At 63.6% G+C, this 20,659-nt stretch overlaps 3 protein-coding genes across 4 annotated transcripts; 1 reads left to right on the forward strand and 2 right to left on the reverse strand.

Moving 5' to 3' along the window:
* Nucleotides 1-3,119: 3,119 nt before the first annotated feature.
* GPR3 (G protein-coupled receptor 3) lies at nucleotides 3,120-5,029 on the reverse strand. Its single transcript, XM_030464505.1, has 2 exons — nucleotides 4,953-5,029; nucleotides 3,120-4,113 (listed from the first exon to the last, which is right to left on the reverse strand). The coding sequence occupies exon 2, from the start codon at nucleotides 4,095-4,097 to the stop codon at nucleotides 3,120-3,122; it is 978 nt and encodes a 325-aa protein (XP_030320365.1). The 5' UTR covers nucleotides 4,098-4,113; nucleotides 4,953-5,029.
* Nucleotides 5,030-6,285: 1,256 nt separating this feature from the next.
* On the forward strand, nucleotides 6,286-11,544 carry CD164L2 (CD164 molecule like 2). 2 transcript variants are annotated; one of them, XM_030464506.1, is made up of 6 exons: nucleotides 6,286-6,470; nucleotides 8,052-8,156; nucleotides 8,403-8,480; nucleotides 8,673-8,738; nucleotides 9,375-9,537; nucleotides 11,056-11,544. In XM_030464506.1, the coding sequence occupies exons 1-6, from the start codon at nucleotides 6,398-6,400 to the stop codon at nucleotides 11,060-11,062; spliced, it is 492 nt and encodes a 163-aa protein (XP_030320366.1). In that variant the 5' UTR covers nucleotides 6,286-6,397; the 3' UTR covers nucleotides 11,063-11,544. The 2 variants fall into 2 exon arrangements, with proteins under 2 accessions (XP_030320366.1, XP_030320367.1); XM_030464507.1 differs by having other exon boundaries at nucleotides 6,287-6,470; nucleotides 8,676-8,738; nucleotides 11,056-11,467.
* A 365-nt stretch (nucleotides 11,545-11,909) lies between these two features.
* On the reverse strand, nucleotides 11,910-18,315 carry SYTL1 (synaptotagmin like 1). Its single transcript, XM_030464504.1, has 15 exons — nucleotides 18,129-18,315; nucleotides 15,970-16,266; nucleotides 15,441-15,586; nucleotides 15,265-15,355; nucleotides 14,865-14,904; nucleotides 14,482-14,581; nucleotides 14,179-14,273; nucleotides 13,659-13,781; nucleotides 13,401-13,567; nucleotides 13,207-13,309; nucleotides 12,945-13,106; nucleotides 12,796-12,874; nucleotides 12,620-12,719; nucleotides 12,318-12,523; nucleotides 11,910-12,248 (listed from the first exon to the last, which is right to left on the reverse strand). The coding sequence occupies exons 2-15, from the start codon at nucleotides 16,215-16,217 to the stop codon at nucleotides 12,109-12,111; spliced, it is 1,800 nt and encodes a 599-aa protein (XP_030320364.1). The 5' UTR covers nucleotides 16,218-16,266; nucleotides 18,129-18,315; the 3' UTR covers nucleotides 11,910-12,108.
* Between the last annotated feature and the right edge of the window lie 2,344 nt (nucleotides 18,316-20,659).

The following is a 20,659-nucleotide window of genomic DNA, read 5'->3' on the forward strand; positions in this document are numbered from 1 at the left end:
GCTCTTTCCCAGCTCCCAGCAAGGTGGCAAAGGGTGAGTGGCTGGAACTGCAGCTGAGCCCCTCTGCTGATGAGAGCTCAGGGGCTGCCCACAGCAGGGAAGGGAAGCAAACCCCTGCCCAGAGCCCCCTGCCCAGAGCCCCCCACCCTCCCTCTCCGTGGCACAGTCAGGGTTTGGAGGGAAGAAGCCTCTTGTGGCTCCCAGCATCTGCCAAGAGCCGTGGTGTAGGGCAGGGGGTGCCTGGGGAGGGCTGATCCTGCCAGATGTGCTGCACAGCTGGGGTGAGGGTCTGCCTCACACACACCTCTTAGCTCATATTTTAAGCTCAAAGCTGGGCTGTGGGTCCCCCCAGAGCCTCTCCTGCACATCAGCAGCGTGGGGGTGGCTGCTTGGCACTCGGATGCTTTCTTGGATGGATGGGGCTGGTTTTTATACCTCCGCTTTCTGCATCTTCCTCCACCAAAAAAAAAAGGGAGCAGGCTGGGCCCTGCCATGGGCTGTTTATCTCCCTGCTTGGTGCTGTCCCCCCAAGGCCTGGAGCAGCCAGGAACATCTCCAGACTCACTGGCACCAGGAGAGCCCCGCTTAGCCTCGGTGTTCTGCATCCATCCATCCATCCAGCCCAGCAGGAGGGAACTGCACACAGGTAGGAGCCAAAAAACCACCTTTCCCAGCTGTAAGGTGGCACCCAGGACAGCCACATACTGAGTGGTGGCCCTCTTGGTGTCTGGTGAGAGCAGGGGACAGGGCTGCAAGGGGTGACCTCAGAGGGCTCACAGTGGTGGGCACAAGGATGCTCTGAGTTGTCTGGGGAGCCAGGGACAGGCAGTCCCTTGGCCTGGCGTGGTGTAATGGGGCTGGGTCATGGTGGGCTTTGATGCCAGACTTGCTGTGGGCTCCTCCCCAGCTCCTCAGCCCTCTTATTCCACCCTGGATGAAGTTGGGAAGCCCACCAACTCCAGCACAGCCCTGCCAGGAGCTGGGGGCTGCAGCCCTGTGCCCACCCTGCTGGTGGCTGTAGTGGGTGGGAGCCTGAGGGGGGGTCCCAGTAGACCTGCATGGTGCTGTCTTTATGCCACAGACCTGCAGCAAACCCTGGTGTGTCACCCTGTCCCCAGGGGAGGTGGCAGGGACCCCATGGAGCAGGAGGGACCGGCCAGGTTTGCCCACCACAGAGAAGCAAAGGAGCTGTGGCTTCTCTTTCTGAGGACATCAGGAGAGAGAGAAAAGCTATTTAAGCAGCTTTACAATGTTGGCAGAAAACCAGCCAGGTATAAACTGCTCAGGAATAAAGCAGGGCTGGGAATTCCAGGATTTATCACTGCAGGGGCAGGTGGGCTGGGGATGGAGGGTCCTCAGCTCACCCCAGGGCATGATGAGTGTCTCCAACCCCTGAGCTTTACTCCTTTAACCTCAGTGGGGCCAAGAAGCACCCCAAACTCCCCAACCTCATCCCCAGCACCCAGCCCAGCCCCTGGAAAGGAGGAGCTGTTGGGCTGTGGGTCTTTCAGCCCCATCTCCTCTCCTTACCACAAACCCCTCCAACAGCGCTGGGCTCGGCTGAGAACCAGGAGAAAAAAAAAAAATTTAAAAATCTGTATTTCCTTGGCAATAAACAGCTCCAACCCTCGGGCTGCCACCAGGTCCCCCGAGCCCGAGGTGAAGCCAAACCCTGGGGACCCACACGCACCCTGCAGGGCAGCAGCACCCAGCCGGGCTCCGGCTGCTCCTCAGCCCCGGGCTCTGCCGTGTCCCGGCGGCTCCGCGGATGCTCAAATGCCTGTGAGAAACCTGCTGCTCCCTGACCGGGGGGAGCAGGGGCACGGGGGAGGGGGGATGGGGGGTACAGAGCTACCGGAGGGGACGAGCTGCCCTAATTAGCTTTGCCATCATTAACCTTCCCTCTGAAGGAGCAGCAAACGCCGGGCATGGGGTTGGGGAGCTGGGTGCAGGGGTCCTGTGTGTGTGTCCCACCCCCCTCTCCCCGGGGGGCTGCAGGCAGCTGCCTGTGACCTTGCAAGGGGGATGGTGTGAGGATGAGGATGGTCAGGGTCGTGTGTGTGTAGCCGTCCCCCCTCGGTGCTGCTCCCCCCGGGGCTGGCTCCTGCTAACTGGATGTGATGGGTGGGGGACGTGCTGTCACTTGGCATTTTGCAGGGAAAAAGAGAGGGGATAAGCCCCTGCCTGGACTTGGGGGGCAGGGGAGGACGACACCTCAACCTTCTCCCACCCCCCGACCCCATCTCCCATCCCCTCCCCACCGCCAAACAGCCACACCTCATAGCACAAATTATTTTTATTCCCCCTCCCTGGTTGTAAACAAGAAGCAGCCCCTCCCACCCCTGCTCTGCAGCACCCCAGCCAGGGCTCCCCTTTACATCCAGCCCCCCAAAAATGTGCAAATCCGGTCCCAGTGCAAAAAAAGGCTTTGGCAAGGGTGGGGGGGAAGGGGGCAGCACCCAATGAACCCCCGAAGCTGCTGGGTTTGAGGGTGCAGAGCCCGAAGGCAGCGAGCACTAGAGGGCAGCAAGCCCCAGCGCTGGCCCCGGCGGCATGAAAATCAAATTAAATAAAAATTAAAAAATATATATAATAAATAAATGAGTGAATGGCTGGGAGAAGGGTGTGTGTGAGGGGGCTTGAGTCCCTCCTCCTTCTCCAGCCTTCCCCCTCCCCGTCCTCTCTCCCCAAACGTACAAAATCTATTTTAACTATTTGAGGTAAATAACCAGGCTGTCAAAAAAGCAAGAGGGGAGCGAAGGCTCCTGGTATCACCCTCCCCTCCCCTTCAAAGAATAAAGCATCATAAATATTTTTAAAGAAAATACGAGGACCTCTCCCCCTCTCTCTTGCTCATAGGCATAAATATAGATTACATTAGGGATAAAAAATACATTTTGTTTGGGGTTTTTTTCTCTCCTGCAAATTTAAAAATAGAGGAAAAGGATGGGGCTGGGAGGAGCTGCTCTGTTCTGAGAGCTCCTGCATTGGGTGACTGGGAATGAAAAGGAGGAGAAAAAAAAAAGGAAAAAAAAAACCAAAACCCAAAAGAAAATCTCCCAAGCACAGTGGGTGAGTGAAGGGGCAGGGGGAAGGGGGGGGACAGGGCCAGGGCCACATCAGACGTCACTGGGGGAGCGGGAGCGGAAGGGCACGGCGGAGGAGAAGCAGCAGCAGCAGATGGCCCAGAGCACTTTCTGGATCTCCTGGTTCCTGAAGGCGTAGATGATGGGGTTGATCATGGAGTTGTAGGTGGCGGGGAGCAGGGTGAGGTAGGTGTAGAGGGCTGGGTAGGTGTAATCCCCCAGGAGACAGTAAATGGTGAAGGGCAGCCAGCAGGAAGCAAAGGTGCCCAGGATGAGGGCCAAGGTGGCGATGCCTTTGCGGGTGGTGACGTAGTGGGAAGTGGCCAGGAAGTGTCTCTGGACGGCGATCTGGTGGGCGTGCCTGCAGACAATCTTACAGATCTGCACGTAGAGCTGGAGCATCACCCCGAAAACCATGAAGAACGAGATGGAGAGGATGATGAGGTGGTTCTTCATCAAGGGTTTGACGATGCTGCAGGAGGAGGGCTCCTCCAGGCAGTTCCAGCCCATGATGGGCAGGAGGCCGAGGCAGATGGAGCCTCCCCAGGTGAGGATCAACATGATGTAAGTCCTGGTGACCGTCCTCTCCGAGTAGTAGGTGAGGGCGTTGTAGAGGGAGAGGTAGCGGTCAATGGTGATGGTCAACAAGCTGCTGATGCTGGCGGTGAAGGAGGTGACCAGCAGCCCCACTGTCAGCAGGCTGACTGCCTCCGAGGGGACCAAGTAGACAAAAGCAAAATGCAAGATCAACCCCAACCCTGCCAGGAGGTCTGCGGTGGCCAAGCTGCCGATGAGGAGGAACGTGGGAGCCCGGAAAGCCGGGGTGTAGAAGATGACCACCACCACGATGGCGTTCTCGCAGGAGATGATGGTGCCAGAGATGCAGAGGACAACGTCCCACGGGTTCAAAGCCAAGGGTTGAACCACAGATTCCAGGTCCAAGGAGCTGCTGGTCCCGTTCTGGGCGGCGAAGCGGCCGTGGCTGGAGCTGGGGGGCCCATCCTCTATCATGGTGCTGGAGACTGACCTGCCAGAGCCCACACAGCCCCCTCAGCACCCACTGCTGGGACCCCACCAAGTGCCCCCCACCCTGTGCCACCCAACCAGGGACAGTCCTGTCTCCCCCCCCTGATTTGTCTCTGGGAGGGGGTTGTTAAGGGGGGGCTGGCTGTTTGCTCCCAGGGTTTGTTGTTTTTCTTTTTTTTTTCTGGATAAGTGGGTTTGCTTTGAATAAAATAGAAAAATAAATATGTGAATAAAAAGGACAGGAGCCCACTCAGCCCCCTCCCACCACCATTAATTGCTGGGGGAGATAAATACGGGGGATCCCCCCTCTACCAAGGGCTTCGGGGCCAAACTGATGGGACCCCAAAGAGGGGGTGGTCTTCCTGCGGGGTGGGGGGGAACACTCCTCCTGCCTCACCATGCCCACCCCAACCTGGGGGACCCCCCCTTGCCTTGCAGCAAAGACCCGGGAGACAGGGGGACACAACTGCCCCTCACCCACCTCCAATTAGCAATGCCCAAGCGGGATCACCCCCTTCCTGATGCCCCCCCGGTATCCACGCCCCCTTCCCACTATCCATGCCCCCCTCCCACTGTCGGTTCACCCCATCCCGGTGCCCGTGTCCCCCACCCCCACCGCTGTCCATACACCGCCCTCCGATGCCCGCGTGTCCCCCCCACGGTGCCCGTGCCCCCCTATGGTGTCCGTGTCCCTCCCTCCCGGTGTCCCTGTCCCTCTCCCTCGGTGTCCCTGTCCCTCCCCTCGGTGTCCGTGCCCGCCCCCCAGTACCGGTGCCCCCCTCCGGTGCCGGTGCTCCCCTCCCGGTGTCCCCCCACCCCCTCCCGGTGCCAGACACTCACCTGCGCGGGTCTCCCCGGCTGGGGCCGCGCTGCCATCGGCTCCTCCGAGTTATAGTGACCGAACCCCTCCGGGGGGGGGTGTGGGGTGTGTGTGTGCTAGGGGGTGTACCGGGGGGGGAGGGGGTGGGGGGGTGACTCACCACCGCGCCCCCCCCTCCCTCCCTGAGCCCCTTTCGCCCCGCTGTGACGTCAATGTCGCGCCGGAGCCAATCAGCGCCCCGCTATGCGCGCGCGCCGCATAGTAATCGCAGCCGGGCTGGAGGGGCCCATTCATAAAAATCAGACATCACAACCCCCCCCTTCTCAACCCCCCCCTTAGCACCCACACACACACCCCGGGACCCCCACCCCCGGGCTGGGTCCTCCCACCGTGTCCTTACGCAGCTGAGCTGCAGAGGAGGAGGAGAAGGGGGGTGGGGGGCTGGGTGCTACCCCCCACTGCAGAGGTTTAGGGGCTCCGCTTTGCACCCTGCGCGTGGGGGGGGGGAGGGGGAAGGGGCGGCCCGAGGAGGGGGAGGAAAAGAAACTGGGTCTCCCCCACACAGCCGGGGGGTGCATCCCACCCCCACTTTCCCTGGATAATGAACGGCCAGGAGTAACGGGGAGACCTGGCCCGGACCTGGGGGGGGGGGGAGGTCGGGAAAGGCGGCTGCCAGGGAACCCCCGTACCCCGAGGGAGAAGAAAAGGAGGTGTGTGCACCCCGAGACCCTCCCCTGCATCCCCCCTCGCCCCGGTTCCTCGCAGTTCGATGCTTTTCAGATCTTTCCCAGCAAACTGGGCACACTGGGGGGGTGAGTTGGGCCCCACTGCCAAAGGGGGGCTGGGACCCTCCGGGGGTGGGAACCGGATCGGCGGGAGCTGTTGGTGGGGTTGAAGTAGAGGGGGGGAGGGGGGGTGTGCAGTGAGTGCAGCGTTCAAGCAGCAGCTTGTGTGCGCAGTGCATGCAGTGTGCGTGCAGCCCACGGGTGGCGTGGGCAGGATGCGCGGCGTGGGCAGGCTGTGCAGTGAGTGCAGTGCAGAGGCAGCGTGCGGGGTGCGTGCAGTGTGGGCAGTGCAGTGCGGGCGGTGCAGTGCGGGGTGCGTACAGTGGGCAGGCAGTGCAGTGCAGTGCAGTGCATACAGTGCGGACAGCGCTGGGGGGGCAGCGCCCGGACCCCCCGAGCCTCCTTTCCCACGGCAGCCTGCGGGGCGGGGCGGGGTGCGGTGGGTGGGTGCGTGGGGGCACCTCCAGAGAGGAACCGCCCCGTCATGGGCCGGACCCCCGGGAGGGTGGGTGGGGACGGGACGAGGCGGGGCCGCCCCTCCCCGCCCCCCCCCCGGGGCCGCCTCCCGCGGGCGCGCATGTGCCCGCGGCTCAGCTCCGCTCTCCCGGGAGCTCCGCGGCCGGTACTTCTCTCCGGGACCGGGCCGAGCTGAGCCAAGCTGAGCCGGGCCGGACCGGGCCATGGCCCCTCCGTGCGGCGGGGCGATGCTCTGCGCGCTTCTGTGCGCGCTCCTGTGCGCGCCCACCCGCGCAGGTAGGGCAGGGGGAGGAGGGGAAGGGTGAGGGGAGTTTGCAGCTCTGGGGCAGTAGAACTTTTGGGGAGGTTCCTTGGGTTTTTTCAGGCGGTTTGCACACCCTCTGGGTGTGAGCTCCGTCCCCTCCGCTGATCCCTACTCCTGGTCCTGCTCCCACCTGTGGGGCTGAGCCCCCCCGGGACCAGGGGGGGAAGCAGGGTCCATCCCCCTCTCCAAAGAGCCGGGAACGAATCGTGGGCTTGGGGACAGTTTTTCGGGAGTGAAACCGTCATCCTCCTGTCCCGGGTCCCTGCAACTCCGAGCATGAATTATGCAAACCCCAGGGTTGCGTGTCCCCCCCTCCTCCCACCCCTCGCCACTCACGGGACACATTTCCACGCCGACCTGGCCCGCCCGACCTGGCCCCACGCGTGTTCCCAAAACATCCACTGCGATGGAGCTGCTGTTGTGCGTCCCCAACCTTTATTTCCCTCTCTCCCCACCCCACACCTGCAGCAGGAGCGGGAGGTGACAGCGTTGGGCTCCGGCGTCTGTTCCTGCCGCGATAAAAATAACCGAAATTATCAACCTGCCTCAAAGCCTTCCGAGCAAAGTCCTACTTTCCCATTGGCTCCCGGCAGGTCTTTAAATGCTGGGGGGGAGCGTCCCCACCACGCCGTAGCCATGGCAATGGGGCCGCAGCATCCCACGCCACCAGTTTGCTGGGAGGAGGAACTGGGAGGAGGAAAAGGGGCTGTTCTAGCAGCCAGGCATGGCCCGGAGGACCCTAAAAGCTATGGGGGGGAGGGAGAGGTCCTTGAGCTGCCCACCCCAAGGGGAGGTGGTGTGGTGGGAACCCCTCTGCAAGGTGCTGCCAGTGGGGATGGGGTGACAAAGCCACGCTGGGTCAGGTTCAGGGGTGCTGGGTCTGCTGGGGGTGAGGTTTTTGTCCCCTAGGAGACTGGAAACAAGGCCAGGGAGGGAAATGGCTCCTTGGTTTTTCCCGGGATGGTGGAAACTAGGTGTGGGATACAGCGGAGTGCAGGCAGGGCCCAGACACAGCTCCCCCCATGTCACCTCCCTTGGTGACATTGCTGTAAATTAATGATGAGGTTCTGTGTGTGTGGAGGGAGAAGAGCTCATGGCAGAGCAGCTCCACAAACACCCAAGTGACTCAACACCACTGCTGGGGTGGGAGGGGGGGTCCAGAGGGACAGTCAGGGGGGGGTGGTGGGGCAGAGGGGGGGTGCTGCCTAAATAACCCCCCCTGGGGCTGTGGGGAGCAGCTGTGTGGGTGCTGCTGCCCCAGCTCTTTGAAACCTCCATCAGAAGGCTGTGGGTGGTGGGGTGAGCACTGGGTGTCTGTGGGGGGGGCTGTGGGTGCTGGGAGCTGTGGGGTATCCCCTGTCTGGAGAGCTGGTGGTGCTGCCAACACACCTGCAGCCAGCAGGGATGGGGCTGGTGGGGGCTTTGGTGCCTCCATCCCTCCTGCTGCAGGGTGAGGATTCCTCCTCCGTGGGGCAGAGGCTCTGGCCCCCACCTTGGCTGATGGGGTGGGTGGGTGCTGTCTTGGTTCTCACCCCTTTTCCTGGCTGTGGCAGGGGGATGCAGGGAGCTGAGGTCCTGTGAGACGTGCACGGCCAGCACCGCCTCGCACAACAGCAGCGGCTGCGTCTGGGTGGGCTGCGGGACCCCCGAGGAGCCAGGTGAGGGGGGGGCTCAGCCATGGGGGGCACAGACAGTGAGGGAGTCTCACCTGCCACCAGCAGGAAGGGCTGTGCTGCTCCCACCAGATGTGAGCCCCCAGGGTGGGTGCCCATCCCTGGGGATGAGTCCTCACCCACCCAAACATTTGGGTGCCCAGGGCCTGAATGGCACTGGTGGCACCGGGGGTCCCCACGGGCTGGTTTGCAGGGGGATCCCCTGGGAAACCTGTTTGCCTCTGCCTGCAGGGGCAGGGAGCTGCATGCAGAGAGGGGTGGCAGCACGGGAGACCTGTGAGCTCTACAACACCAGCACCCTGTGTCCAGGTAACCCCACTGCCCCCTGTGCCCACCATCCCCCCCTGCACCCACCAACCCCCCATAGACCCAGGGGTGGTCTAGGTGCTGGGCCATGGGGATGAAATCCACACCCCCCAGGACAGGGCTGTGGGGCAGGGGGGTCACGGTGATGTCCCTTGATGACCCTTTTTGCCCCCTTCTCCCTGTCCCTGCCTCCAGCAGCACTGAAGTCCCCCACAGAAGAGCCCCCACGGTCCCATAGCAAGGAGCCAACGCACCCCCCGAGTGAGTAGGTCTGGGGGGGTGGGATGAGGGGGTCTGGGTGCCCCAGTGGGATGGGACAAGCCACTTCCCTCCGTGTTTCACACCACATGAGCAGAGCTGCCCTCCTGCTTTCACCCATGGAGCCTCAATTTGGCCATTGCCACCCCGGGGGTCACAGCTCCCTCCCTGACCCCCCCCCCCCCCGTGCCCTCTGCAATGCTGCTGGGGGCTACAGCGATGCCAGGGTGGGGCTGGGGGGGATCAGAACCCCCTGCAACCCCCCTTGGATCCAGCCCTATCCTTGCTGGGAGGTGTCACAGGAGCAGGGCTGGAGCCTCTTCCAGGAGTTGGAGAGCATCGGGTTAATTACGGCCCTTGGGCTAATTACAACCGGTAACCTGAGCCCGGAGCCCTCTGAATTATTGATCCCAGCAGGATCCTGTCCCTGCTGCCTCCTCTCCCACCCGGTTCCAACTTCTCCAACCCGGGAAGGGACCGAGCCCACCCCGGCATCCACGGGCTGTGGGGACATCCCAGCCCCGGGCAGATACCGGGGGTCCTGTGCAGACCCCAAATCCCTTCCCTTCGGTTGGGACATGAGCACCAACAGCATCTCACGACCCTCCTCACCCTGTTTCCTCCCTCCCCCTCCATCAGGGACCACCACCAGTGCCCCGTTAACGGGGAGCCCCGAATTCCACCCCCCGGGGTTTGACACTGCCAGCTTCATCGGTGGCATCGTCCTGGTGCTGAGTGTCCAGGCTGTTGTCTTCTTCATCATCAAGTTCATCAAGTCAAAGGACAGCACCTACCAAACACTGTAAGGCTCCCACACCTCCCCCCTTCCCCCCCCAAACCATGATCATGGGGTGGGGGGCACCCACGGGCTTGGCCCACCCATGAAGTCCAACGTGGGGGCTCAGCCCTAGGTTGGGGATCCAGCTGGCCGTGTCCTGTCCCACCACTGAGTGTTGTCTCCTGTGGCTCTTTGTGTCCTGTCCCCCCCCATATGCTCACCCAGTGGGTGGAGGGAGATGGAGGGGGCTTGTGTGTGTCCCGTCCCCCCCAAGCCTGTCCCCTCACTGCTGTCCTGTCAGTGTCTGTTCTGTCTCTGCCTGGCTGGATCCTGGCTCTGTGCCCCATGGAACCCCCAAATCCACCCCCCCGAGCTGAGCCAAGTGGGGGGCTTGTTGCTCTTCTCCCCCCTCCCCTAGTGCTGCCCCCAGGCTCACCCTGTCTAACGTGGGGGGGTCGTGCCCCCTCTCTCTTTCCTTGCACGCTGCCAGAGAGGACAACCAGTAGGTGCTGGGTGCTGGTGGGGAGGGGGCTGCCCCTCTGCCCCCCCAGAGCTTCACCCTTCTGTCCCCAGGAAGGGGGGGTCCCGGGGTGCCCTCTCTCCCTCTCTCAGGGTTTGCATGTTGAGGTTTTCCCATCTTTGCTCTTTTCCTGAGAATTGTTTGTGGTGGCAGAGAAGGGGGTGTCCCCCTTTGTCCCCCCCAGTTCCTCCCACCCCCATTTCCTACACAGAGCCCCTGGCAGGGTGCAGCCAGTGCCTTGGCACATCCGTGTCCCTTCTGTCACCCAAGTAAAGTGCCCCCACCCCTCCCCTTTCCCCCTTTTGAACTCTGGCCTCAGTTAGCGAGCACCCAGCAGCCCCCCAGCCCCACCCTGGGCACCCCCATTGCCTCCCCACAGCCTTGGGGCTCACTGGGGGGGTGCTGGGGGTCTCTTCTTTCCCCAAAGGGGAAAGCTCTCAGGTGCTTTTCTCCTCAGCACCCACCCCCTGCTCCCACCTTGCCCCCCCCTCCCCTCCATGCCCCCCAGAGGGGCAGAGCCAGGGTCTCACTGTGTGCTTTTGCTGTGCCTTTGTGTTACTGGAGGGGCTTTGGGGGGTCCCCAATCTCCCCCCCTTCCCCCCCCCATCCTTTCTGTGCATTGTTTTGGGGTGGGGGGTGTGTGCTGTGTGCTGTGGGGTGACACTTGCAGCTCAGGCTGCCCCCATTAAACTCTATGAGGTGGTTTCTGTCTTCTGTCCAGGGAGGGGTGGGGTCCTGTAGCTGGTGGGGGGTGGTCCAGGGGGGGGGTCACATCTTCAGAAAGCCTCCCCCTGCCCCCAGTCCCTCTCCTGCAGTAGCTCCCACCCCATTCCCAAGCGTGGGGCCGACCCTTCCCAGGGCATTGCCACCTCTGTGGGTGTGGGCAGGGGGGCACTGGGGTACTCCCCCCCTCCAGCCCCCCCCCCCCCCATCCTTATCCACTGCTCCCTGGGATTTGGGGTGGGGGCTGAACACCCCTGGGCCCTTTTCTACTCCATGCTCTTCTCTGTCTGCTGCACCAGGATCTGAGGCCACTACACACCCTGGGCTGGGGGGACATTGCTCTTGTCCCATGTCCCCCCCCGGGGAAGGGAGAGAAGAGGCCACCACTGCTGATGTCCCTGCCTGCTGCCAGTGTGTGTGTGTGTGTGTGTGTCCCCAGCCAGGGACCCCCTGCCCACACCCCAACTATGCAAAGGTGGCCCTGCCCTCTCTCTGTCCCCAGGGACACCAGGGTGGGACATGTCACCAGGTCACTGACACCCCCCCTCCCCATTGGGATCCTGGGGGGGGGGGTTGCACACAGTGTGGGTGCAGTCGCTCCCTCTGGCTGCTCCCTGGGGGGGTAAAGCAGGGTGGGGGTGGCAGCTGGGTGTGAGGGTCCCATCCCAGCCTTGGGGACCCAGGGCACCCCAGGGGAGCAGAGGACATGTGGCAGTGGGTACCCCCCCCCCAGCCCCATGAAGAGCCGGGGGGGAGGGGGCAGAGCCCCAATAAAGGATTTTTTCTCTTAGTTTTGGTGTCTGTCATTGTCACCCATCACCACCTCCCAGCCCCCCCAAATTTTCCCTTCCCCTCCCATTTTGCAGTGGGGGGAACAGGGTAGATTGGGGGGGGGGGGTTGGTGGGAGAGGGGGGTGGGAAATGGGCAGACAGGTGTGGGGTCTTTGGAGATGGGGAAAAGGGGGAAGGTCAGGGGGGGTCTGCAGGTGGAAAGGGGCAGCTCAGGGGGGGGTCTGTGGGAGGGGAGGAATGGGGCAGCCTGGTGGGGGTCTTTGGAGGGGGCAAAAGGGGGAAGCTCATGGGGGGGGGCTTCAGAGGGGAAATGGGCAACCCAGTGGGGGTCTGGGGAGGTGGGGAGGTGGGGGGATGGGGCAATAAACAGCCACCAAATGTGCCCAACAGTGTCACTTCATTGCTGCTGGAAGGGTGGGGGGACACAGACCCCAGCCCTGCAGTGATGCCCCAGGCTCAGCTTTGTGTCCCCCCCCCATTCCCTGAGTCCCACTGGCACCAGGTGGTCCATGGAGGGGGGGTCTGGGTGCACCAGGTGGTCCATGGGGGGGGTCTGAGGGTCATCCCCGGGGGACCAGGTTGGTTCTCAGGGGCAGCAGTGCTTCCACCCAGTGCCCGGGCTGCTGGAGCAGCTTCCCCCAGACCCCCCGTTCCTCAGCCGTGGAATCCATCCAGCCCACGGGCAGCCCATAGCTGCTCCCTGTGGAGACACCACTGTCACCCCACTGCCACCACAGGGAACGACCCCAGAGGTCTCCCCAAAGCTGACCTGTGCCCAGGCTGAGCCGGATGCCACCCAGCTGACGTTTGGAAAAGGCTTCGTGGTGCCAGAGGGTGAACTCAGCACAGGCCTCAGCCAGGTCCTTGGCCTGGAAGCCATCGTAGACCATGGTGTGGTTGAAGAGGGGGTTGAGGCTCCTCTTCACCACCCGGGTCTTCTGCCTGCTGGCCTTGCTGTCATCTGGCAGAACGTAGCTGGGGTGACACCAGGGGGATGGTTGGGGACATGCACACACACATCAGTCCCTCTGGGTGCTCCCTCTCTGGGTGCCACCTCCCACCCCCCCTTACCACTGCACGAAGGCGTCCACGGTGCTGCTCTGCAAGGGGACGAGGCTCTGAGCATCCTTCACCCAGATGTGGAGCTCACCCGTGGGTGGCAGCCCCTTGCCTGTGGGTGAGAAGGGTCAGGGGCACCCTGCCATGCCAGAACCTCCCTACCCTGGGTGCCCACCCACATTTCTCACCTTCTGAGCCAGCTGGGATGAACTTCAGTGCCAAGTTGAGGTTGCCCCGGCTGGCGAGGCCGTTGGAGGAGATGGGCATCTGGGGAGGATGGGGGAGTCACGGGGGGCTGTGGATGGTGAGGGGAGGTTGGGGAGGGCAGGAAACTCACCCGGGGCTGGAGGCTGAACCACTCAGGGCGTGTGTTGGCCCAGTCCCAGGCACCCAATGCAATCTCCACCTCCCCCAAGAAGAGGTTCCTGCCCAGGCTGTCGTGGTGCCACACCGAGAGGTTCAGGGTCCGGCCCTGCAGGTCCCTTTTCTCCAGCTTGTACTGGTGGGGAGGGGACACAGAGAGAGGGAGGTTATCCACCCCCACCCATCCGCCTCTCCCTTAAGCCAGCAGGACCCCTCCAAAACCACCCCAAAGAAACCTTGAGGGTCTCGTTGAAGATGGGATCCAAACTCCTCTTCCTCACCGTGGTCTTGCGCTTGCTGCGGTTGGACTTGTCGGGCAGCAGGTATGTCTTGATGTACCTAGAACCCCCCCAAAACCCCATCAAACCACGAGATGGGTGCAACAAGGACCATGGTGGGCACTGCCAATGCTCAGAACCAGGACACTCACGGGTCCGACCGCTGCCTCTTGGCCTCAGCCAACTCCCGGCACCGTAAGACGTGGACCTGCAGCTCCTTCTTGGCCCCATCATAGCAGAGGGAGAACTGGACACAGCCCCTCACAGCCACACGTCCCAGCTCCCCCTCACTGTACAGGCTCATCAGGCTGCCACTCAGCTGCAGGAGGGGTGGGACAGGGTCAGGAGGAGGATGGAGAGGTGACCTCCCCGACACACACTCCGGTTGTCCCGGTTTCCCAGCTCCGTACCGTGGAGGAGCTGAGGCTGGAGATGGAGGAGCTGGTGGTCAGGACACTGCCTGGGGATGTGTGGCCATTTGATGGGGACACCCAGCCTGAGGGGGCCTGATCCATCTGGGGGGTCTCCAGCCCCTGGAAATGCAGAGAAAAGATGGTGAACAACCACCCCAGCCCAGCCCCAGTGTGGGCTCCCAAGGGGAGCTCCCAGTAAGAGCCCAGTGCTTGGCTACAGCCCAATGCTGGGCTCTGCACACCCGAGACAACTCCCCCACCTCCCCCCCAACTCCAGACATCCTCAGATAGCCCCCAGCCCCATAGAGCCCCTCCCAACCCCAGACAGCCTCCCCCTTCCAACCCCATCCCAGCCACTCCCAACCCTTTCCAGCCCTTCAAGCCCCCTTCAGCCCCCTCAAACTCCAGACATCACCCCCAAGCCCAGAAAGCCCCAAGACAGCCCCATACAGAGCCCCCAAACCCCAGACAGACCCCTCCAGCCCCATATGTCCCCCCCCAGACCCCTCCCCCACACCTGGCCAGCATCAGGGCCACTGTGTGTGGTGTTGGGCTCATCCTCCTCTTCCTCAGCACTGGAGGAGTCAAAGGGGTTCCCACCTTCTGTGCCACCTGCAAGGGTCTGGTGTGGGTGGGGGGGCCCCAGTGCAGCAGGGACAGCTAGGAGGGGGTGTCCCCCCTTCTTTTTTTGGCAAGGGGAGTGAGACACATCTCGGGCTGGGGGTGCCCATGCTGGGGGGCTGGGAAGAGGCTGGTGAGCAATGCTGGGGGGTCCAAACCCTCCCAGATCTCAGCAGCACTGAACCCCCATCCCGGTTACCTGGCTGGGCTGGGCTGTCCTGCTCCCTCACTGGGATGTCACCCTGCCACAGGGGCTGTGACAGTGGGGTCCCCTCCAGAGCAGGGGCTGCAGGGTTGGGCTGTGAGGAGGGACAGGGGGTACAGGGTGAAAACTGGGACCTGGGGCACTCTGCCCACCTGCTCCCCTCAGTCCATCCCCTCTGGGTCCCTGGGGAGAAGGATGTCCCCTGGGATGTCCCCCAGTGCTCCCCACATTCCCCTTGGCAAGGCAAGGCAAGGCTGGCCCTAAGAGCAGCCCCCTCCTGGGTGACACTGTGACTCTCTGACCCCCAGGGGCCCCCCCAAGCCCATCACCGGGGGGTCAGGTACCAGTTGGCTCAACCACCCCTTCTGGGCACCCACCTGGGGCTCCGTGGCCGCTTGTGTCTGCTCCAGGGGGGGGCTGTGAGAAGGGACCCCCGTTAGTTTCTCTCCACAAGGCATCAGGATAAAGAGCAATTTCTGTCCCCCCAGCACCCCCCCTCCCTCAGTTATTTACAGATCCGAGCTGCAGACCCCCCCCAACCGGGTGGTGGGCAGACACTGGACAGACACTGGGACAGACACTGGGACAGACACTGGGACAGCACAACTCAGGCTGTGCCATCCCCTCCACCGTGGGTTCTGTTCCCCTTCCCCACCTCCAAACCCCACCCCCCCTACCCTCCTGGGGCCATCCCAGGGCTGTGCCACCCCAGAGGGGACCACTAAAAGGTGCCACCAGCCCTGGGGCACCCATGGGGTGAGGTCCCCCCACCCTCACCTCTCCTCCTGTTCCACACCATCCTCATCCTCCTTTTCCTCTGCCAGCGGCTCCTCCAGCTCGCCCAGGCTGAAGCCACGCTCCGTGTCCCCTGGGGACATCGGGGACCTCAGTGGGCTGAGCCCTGGCCCATGTTGTGTCCCCACCCCCCCTACAACGTCCTCACCATCACCTACCCCGGGGCCTCCTCCTGCGGCGGATGGAGGCTCGGACCAGGTCGGAGCCCAGATGGTGCCGGTGGCGCTGGGCTCGTGCGTCACAGAACCAGTCCCCGGTCAGGATCCTCAGCCGGACCGGGTCCGACACCGACTTGCGGAGTTTGCTGGAGGAGATGGCGGCTTTGGGTCCTCCCCACCCCTGGGTCCTCCCACCCTGGCGTTGCCACCATACCCGGTGCTGCCACGGCCCCCGGTGCCACCCATCACCTCATGGGGACACCGTGAGTGGTCCTGGGGACACCAACCACCATCTCCCGGGGGGGTTGAGACCCCTGATGCTGGGGGGAGCTTCCCCCTGGCTCAGCTCAATGGGTGTCCCCACCCCCAGAGCAAAGGGGACCCCCAGCCTGATTTGACCCCAAGAGGACCGGACCCCAGGCTGGCTGCTCTCTGTCCCAAAGGGGGGGACAGACTCGAGCCTGGCTGATCTTGGGGGTGCCCACCCTGTCCCCCAGGGAGACACCGAGCCGGGGACACCCCTCCTCACCTGATGCGTCCCTCCTCCCGCCGGCGGAGCTGCCAGTCCCGGCGCAGCACCTCGGTGATAGCGATCTGCTCCTCCTCCGTCAGGAAGCTCAGGTCCAGCAGCGCCTCTGTCCCCAGCTCCAGAGCCATGGTGGGACGGGGGGACACGGCGGGGTCACCCCGGGGCACCGGCCCAGGTGGGTGCTGAGAGGTGGGGGGCTGCAGCCGGGGGTGCTCAGCGTGCCGGGCATGCACCAGTGATGCCAGCATCTGGAAAGGGACTTTGGGACCACTTTGGGGTGGGACTCATCCTGACCCCCTGCAAAGAGATGGGGTGGGGAGCTCAGCATGCACACCCCCACACCCCCACCACCCACTCATTGCACCCCAAAACACCTCCGGGACTCCCTGGGGTGGGACTCGTCCTGACTCTCTGGAAAGAGATGGGGTGGGGAGCTCAGCATGCACACCCCCCCCCCTTCCAAAACACCCCCAAGACACCAAACAGGGATAAACCAAGGGGTGGGAAGATGCCGAGGGTGCCAAGGCCAGGAGCCCTGGCAGGTCCCAGTCCTGCCTTCACCTCCTGCTGCCAGGCCCTGTGCCAGTGCCAGCCCTGCCCGCTGCCAGGATCCTGCCCACAGCCCGTGTTTGCTCAGGGTGTTTGCTCAGGGCCAGCTCTGCCCCTGTCCCTTTCCCACGGGTTTCATCGGGTGCCATGGTACCGGGACGGGTGGCAAAAGGGGACTCGGCTGCCCCCAGGGTGGGCTGAGACCCAACCAGGCTGAGACCCAACTCAGCTCATAACAGGGCAGAGGGTTCTGGCCCCACTGCCCCCACCCCTGCCGGTTCCCGGCGTTGGGAAAGGGCTGGGGCTGCGGGCAGGAAATTGCAGCAGCGCTGGAAGGGGGGGGATCAGTCCCCTCCCCAACCTCCCCCCAACCCCCATCACCCTGCTGGGATGTGGGCAGCAGCACGGCTCTGGGGCTGCCACCTCCTCCGTGGGGCTCAGGCACCAGTGGGCCTCTCCCCAGCCCCACAGAGGGTCCTGTCCCCAGCCCCACAGGTCCCCTTTTCCAAGCCCCTTGGGTGACCCTGCCCCCAGGTCCCACGAGTGGCCTCATCCCAGCCCCGTCCCCAAATCCCACGGGTGTCCCTGTCCCAGCCCCACGGGGGGAGGTCTCAGACATCCCCCAGCACAGGATCTGAGCTCAGCAGCCAGGGGGGGTGCATCCCCACCACAGACTCCCCCAAACCAACACCAGGGACCCCCTACTCAGGTACCAAGGACCCTCTAGCCCCGTCCCCCCTCCCCCCCTCATGGCCCCCCCATGCTCAGCACGGGGATCCCGTGACACCCATCAGCACCCAGCCCGTGGGTGGGGGGTCTCAGAGGACACGTACCCGAGTGATGCTGCTGCTGCCTCCCCCCCCGCAGCCCTCTCCTATCCTCCTGCCCTCCCCCCACCCCGGAACTGGACCGGCACCCAAAAAAGTCACCCAGGGCTGTCCCAGGCACTGTCACCCTTGTTCCCACCCCGGGGACCCCGGTGGTGGTGGGTGCAGAAGGGGGGATCAGGGAGCACCCATGTACAGCCCCAGAGGGGTGCTGGGCACCCGGCCCCCTGCCCTGCACGGGAGACCAGTCAAACCAGTTAAACCTCCCCAGTAAGCCACAACCAGGGGGGTGTGGGGGGGTGCACGTCTCCCTTTTTTCTTTGCAAACAGCCCGGGGGGGGGGCGATGAACGGCGTGAAACGACACCCCCCACCCCCCTCCCCAAAATGCACCCCCTGACTCCCACCAGGGGACGGGCAGCCCCCGACACCCCTCCCCCACCTCCCTCCAGGGCAGCCCCCCCACCTCAGCGCAATTCCCCCCCCCCCCTCCAGCACCAGGGTCCCCGAAGCCCATCCCCGTGGCCTCAGACCCCTCCACCCAACCCCCAGCCTGGGGACCATAAAAGCCACGGCAAAGCTCCACACGCCCCCCCCCCCCCCAACCTCCACAGAGCCCCCCACCCCATCCCTCCTCGGTGGGGAGCAGAGGGGGGGGGCTGCAGCCCCACGAACAGAGTGAAAGGACCCAAACTCCCCAACCCCCCCTCCCCGACCCCACCCCGGGGTTCTGCTGCGTGGGGCAAAGAAGTGGAGGGGGGGGGGGGGGGTGAGCCCCACTTACCTCCTCAGCGCCGCGGGTGGGGGTCACGGGGGTTTGTCCCACCCCCAGCACCCCACCGGGACCTTGGTGGCAGCGGGTGTCCCCCTGTCCCCACCCTTGGGTGCTGGTGGCCCAGAGCTGAGGCAACCGCAGGGCGAGCAACCGCCTCCTCGCCCCGGCGGCAGGAAAGCAGGGACTGGAGCCAGCACCACCCGCCGGACGGGACTGAACTGGGTTGAACTGGGCTGAACTGGGAGGCGTCAGGCAGCCCGGGCAGGGGCGGTGCAGTGGGGAAGCACCGCGGGATAGTGGGACCCCCCCCAAGATGGAAAATAAGGGTGTGGGCATGGGGTGGGAGTAACACCCCCAAACCTTACCCGAGGGGGGGGTTTGGGGGCAGGATATGGCACTGGGGGGACTGGGAGGACTGGTCGCTGGTGGGTGTGGGGGGGTGGCAGCAATTCTGCCCTCCCAGCAGCCCCCCACCCACTCTGAAAGCTCAGGGTGGGGTCCTCTGAGGCTTTGCAGGACCCCAAACCCCCAGGGTGTCCCCAGCCCCATCCCATGGGTACCCCCAGCACCATCCTGCCCCTCACAATCCCATCTTGCTCCACAGGGAACCCCACTTACCCAGCACAAAGCTGGGTGCTCAGCCCCACGCAGGATCAGGCCAGAGATGCCTGGCTGTGATAAACACTACAGTGGGGAGCACAGGAGAGGCCCGTGCCTCAGTTTCCCTCAATCATACGGGGGTTCAGGCTCCAGCCATCACCCAGCTCAGCTTCACAGGAGAGAGCAGAGCTGCTGGGGGGGGTGTGCAGCAGGCTGGCAGCACACACCCAGCACAGGACCCCAAGAAAAGGGAATTATTTTAGTGTGGTTTCTAAGGAAATGAGACTTTAGCTCTGTCTGTCTGTCTGTCTGTCACCCTCCCCTCGCTGGGCACTCACCATGGGGAGAGATCCCAGCTGGATGAGGTTCTGGCTGTGGATGCTCTGGAGATGCAGGGAGTGTGGCCAGGTCTCTGCAGGGGACACGATGGCCTGGGGACTGCTGTGTCCCCACGGGGCTGGTGGGGGCTCAGCCCTGGGACACCCAGGGTGGGCACTGAGCCCTTGCTCAGCATCCTGGACCCTTCTGCCAACAACAACTGAGAGGGGGAAAAGTTCCTGGAGTGAGGGTGGGGGAGGAAGGGAGGTGGCAGGATCCGTCCCCTGCTCCTGGATCTCTGGAGAGAGAGGGAGGGAGGGATGGAGGGATGGATGGAGGGATGGAGGGATGGAGGGATGGAGGGATGGAGGGAGGGATGGATGGAGGGACAGAGGGAGACTTGCTCAGAGGGCTGGGAAGCTCAGGGGAGCCCTGATCACAGCACAGACAGACCCCAGCCCCATGGCTGGAGCTGTGGGTCACATCCTGCCCTGTGTCCCCCCATCCCTGGTGACCCAAAGGGGTGCTGAGCTTGCTGGGTGCCTCCCTCGGGGTGGCTGGAGCCTGGGCCAGCCCAGTGACACCTAGGAGCACCCTGGCCACCAGCACAAGGTGAGTGAGGTGCTGGGTCACCCTCAGGGATACTTTTCCTTGCAGAGAGCCTGGAGCAAGCCAGGCAGCAGCCACGGCTCCTGGCACCTCCCAGAGCTGGGCTGGAGGGGGCAAACCCCAATTCTGTCCCTGGGTGCTGGGTGCCAGGTGCTGGCAGCATCCCTGGGGGTGCACAGAACAGGTTCTGCCTCATTTCTGTGCTGGGGAGGGAGGAGGAGAGAGGTGCAAGTCCCATCCTGTTCCCCCCCCAGTAAAGGACTCGTTCTTCAGGAGGTGCTGGCAAAGCCTGGCTCTGCCAGGGGGGAAACTGAGGCAGAAGCAACAACAGCATCACAGCTGCTGCTGGGTTTGTGGGCAGGGGGAGAGGGGCAGCACCTGGGGGAACCCAGGGGGGGCTGCAAGGTCAGGGGTGTTGAGAGCAATGGGGATTGAGCTCCATGAAAAAAGCATCTCCAGAGGGAGGGTGGCCCTGGAGCTGCCCCAGCCCTCAGCCCCCCAACCAGGAGGTGCTGGGGGTTTGTGTGGGGGGAGCCCCTCCTCATTTTTAATTTTTAATCCCTGCAACAGACCAGTTCCCACCTTCAGCTCTGGCTGGGGACACTGGGCAAGGCTTGGAAGGAAGATGGGGGCATCAAACCCCCAGGGTTGGGTCTTGCCCCCCCTTTCCTCCCCCCCCTCACCATTGGTGTCTTCAAAAGCTTCCCCCATGCAAAGGCTTCAAGGCCCTTTGATATTCCCCCACCCCCCCAAGGAGCTCCCTTGCTGTGCCCCCAACAAAAGGATGAGGAATGAGGTCCCCTCCCCTCCTGCAGCAGTGACCCCCCCACTTCAAAGGCAGCTCCAGAGCAGTCCCAGAGGGGTGGCACAGCTGGGGGTGGAATGTCCCCAGCCCCAGGGGGAGGTCAGGGACCTCCTGCAGAAGCCCCCATGAGGGCAGAATCATGGAATGGTTTGGGTTGGAAAAAGCCCTTGTGGATCATCCCCAGCACTGCCAAGGCCCCCAGGAACCT

The sequence above is a fragment of the Calypte anna genome, chromosome 23 (assembly GCF_003957555.1).
Source record: "Calypte anna isolate BGI_N300 chromosome 23, bCalAnn1_v1.p, whole genome shotgun sequence".
In the NCBI taxonomy this organism is placed as follows: Eukaryota; Metazoa; Chordata; class Aves; order Apodiformes; family Trochilidae; genus Calypte; species Calypte anna.

What these genes read in the sequence shown, in the direction of transcription:
- GPR3 (XM_030464505.1), bottom strand. Translation starts at nt 4,097, where the DNA reads ATGATAGAGGATGGGCCCCCCAGCTCCAGCCACGGCCGCTTCGCCGCC.
- CD164L2 (XM_030464506.1), top strand. Translation starts at nt 6,398, where the DNA reads ATGGCCCCTCCGTGCGGCGGGGCGATGCTCTGCGCGCTTCTGTGCGCG. An exon ending in GTGCGCGCCCACCCGCGCAG is followed by an intron (nt 6,471 to 8,051) that starts GTAGGGCAGGGG and finishes TGGCTGTGGCAG; the next exon opens with GGGGATGCAGGGAGCTGAGG. An exon ending in GGAGCCAACGCACCCCCCGA is followed by an intron (nt 8,739 to 9,374) that starts GTGAGTAGGTCT and finishes CCCCTCCATCAG; the next exon opens with GGACCACCACCAGTGCCCCG.
- SYTL1 (XM_030464504.1), bottom strand. Translation starts at nt 16,217, where the DNA reads ATGCTGGCATCACTGGTGCATGCCCGGCACGCTGAGCACCCCCGGCTG. An exon ending in CGGGAGGAGGGACGCATCAG is followed by an intron (nt 15,587 to 15,969) that starts GTGAGGAGGGGT and finishes CATCTCCTCCAG; the next exon opens with CAAACTCCGCAAGTCGGTGT. An exon ending in GTGGCCCTGATGCTGGCCAG is followed by an intron (nt 13,782 to 14,178) that starts GTGTGGGGGAGG and finishes CTGCATTTCCAG; the next exon opens with GGGCTGGAGACCCCCCAGAT.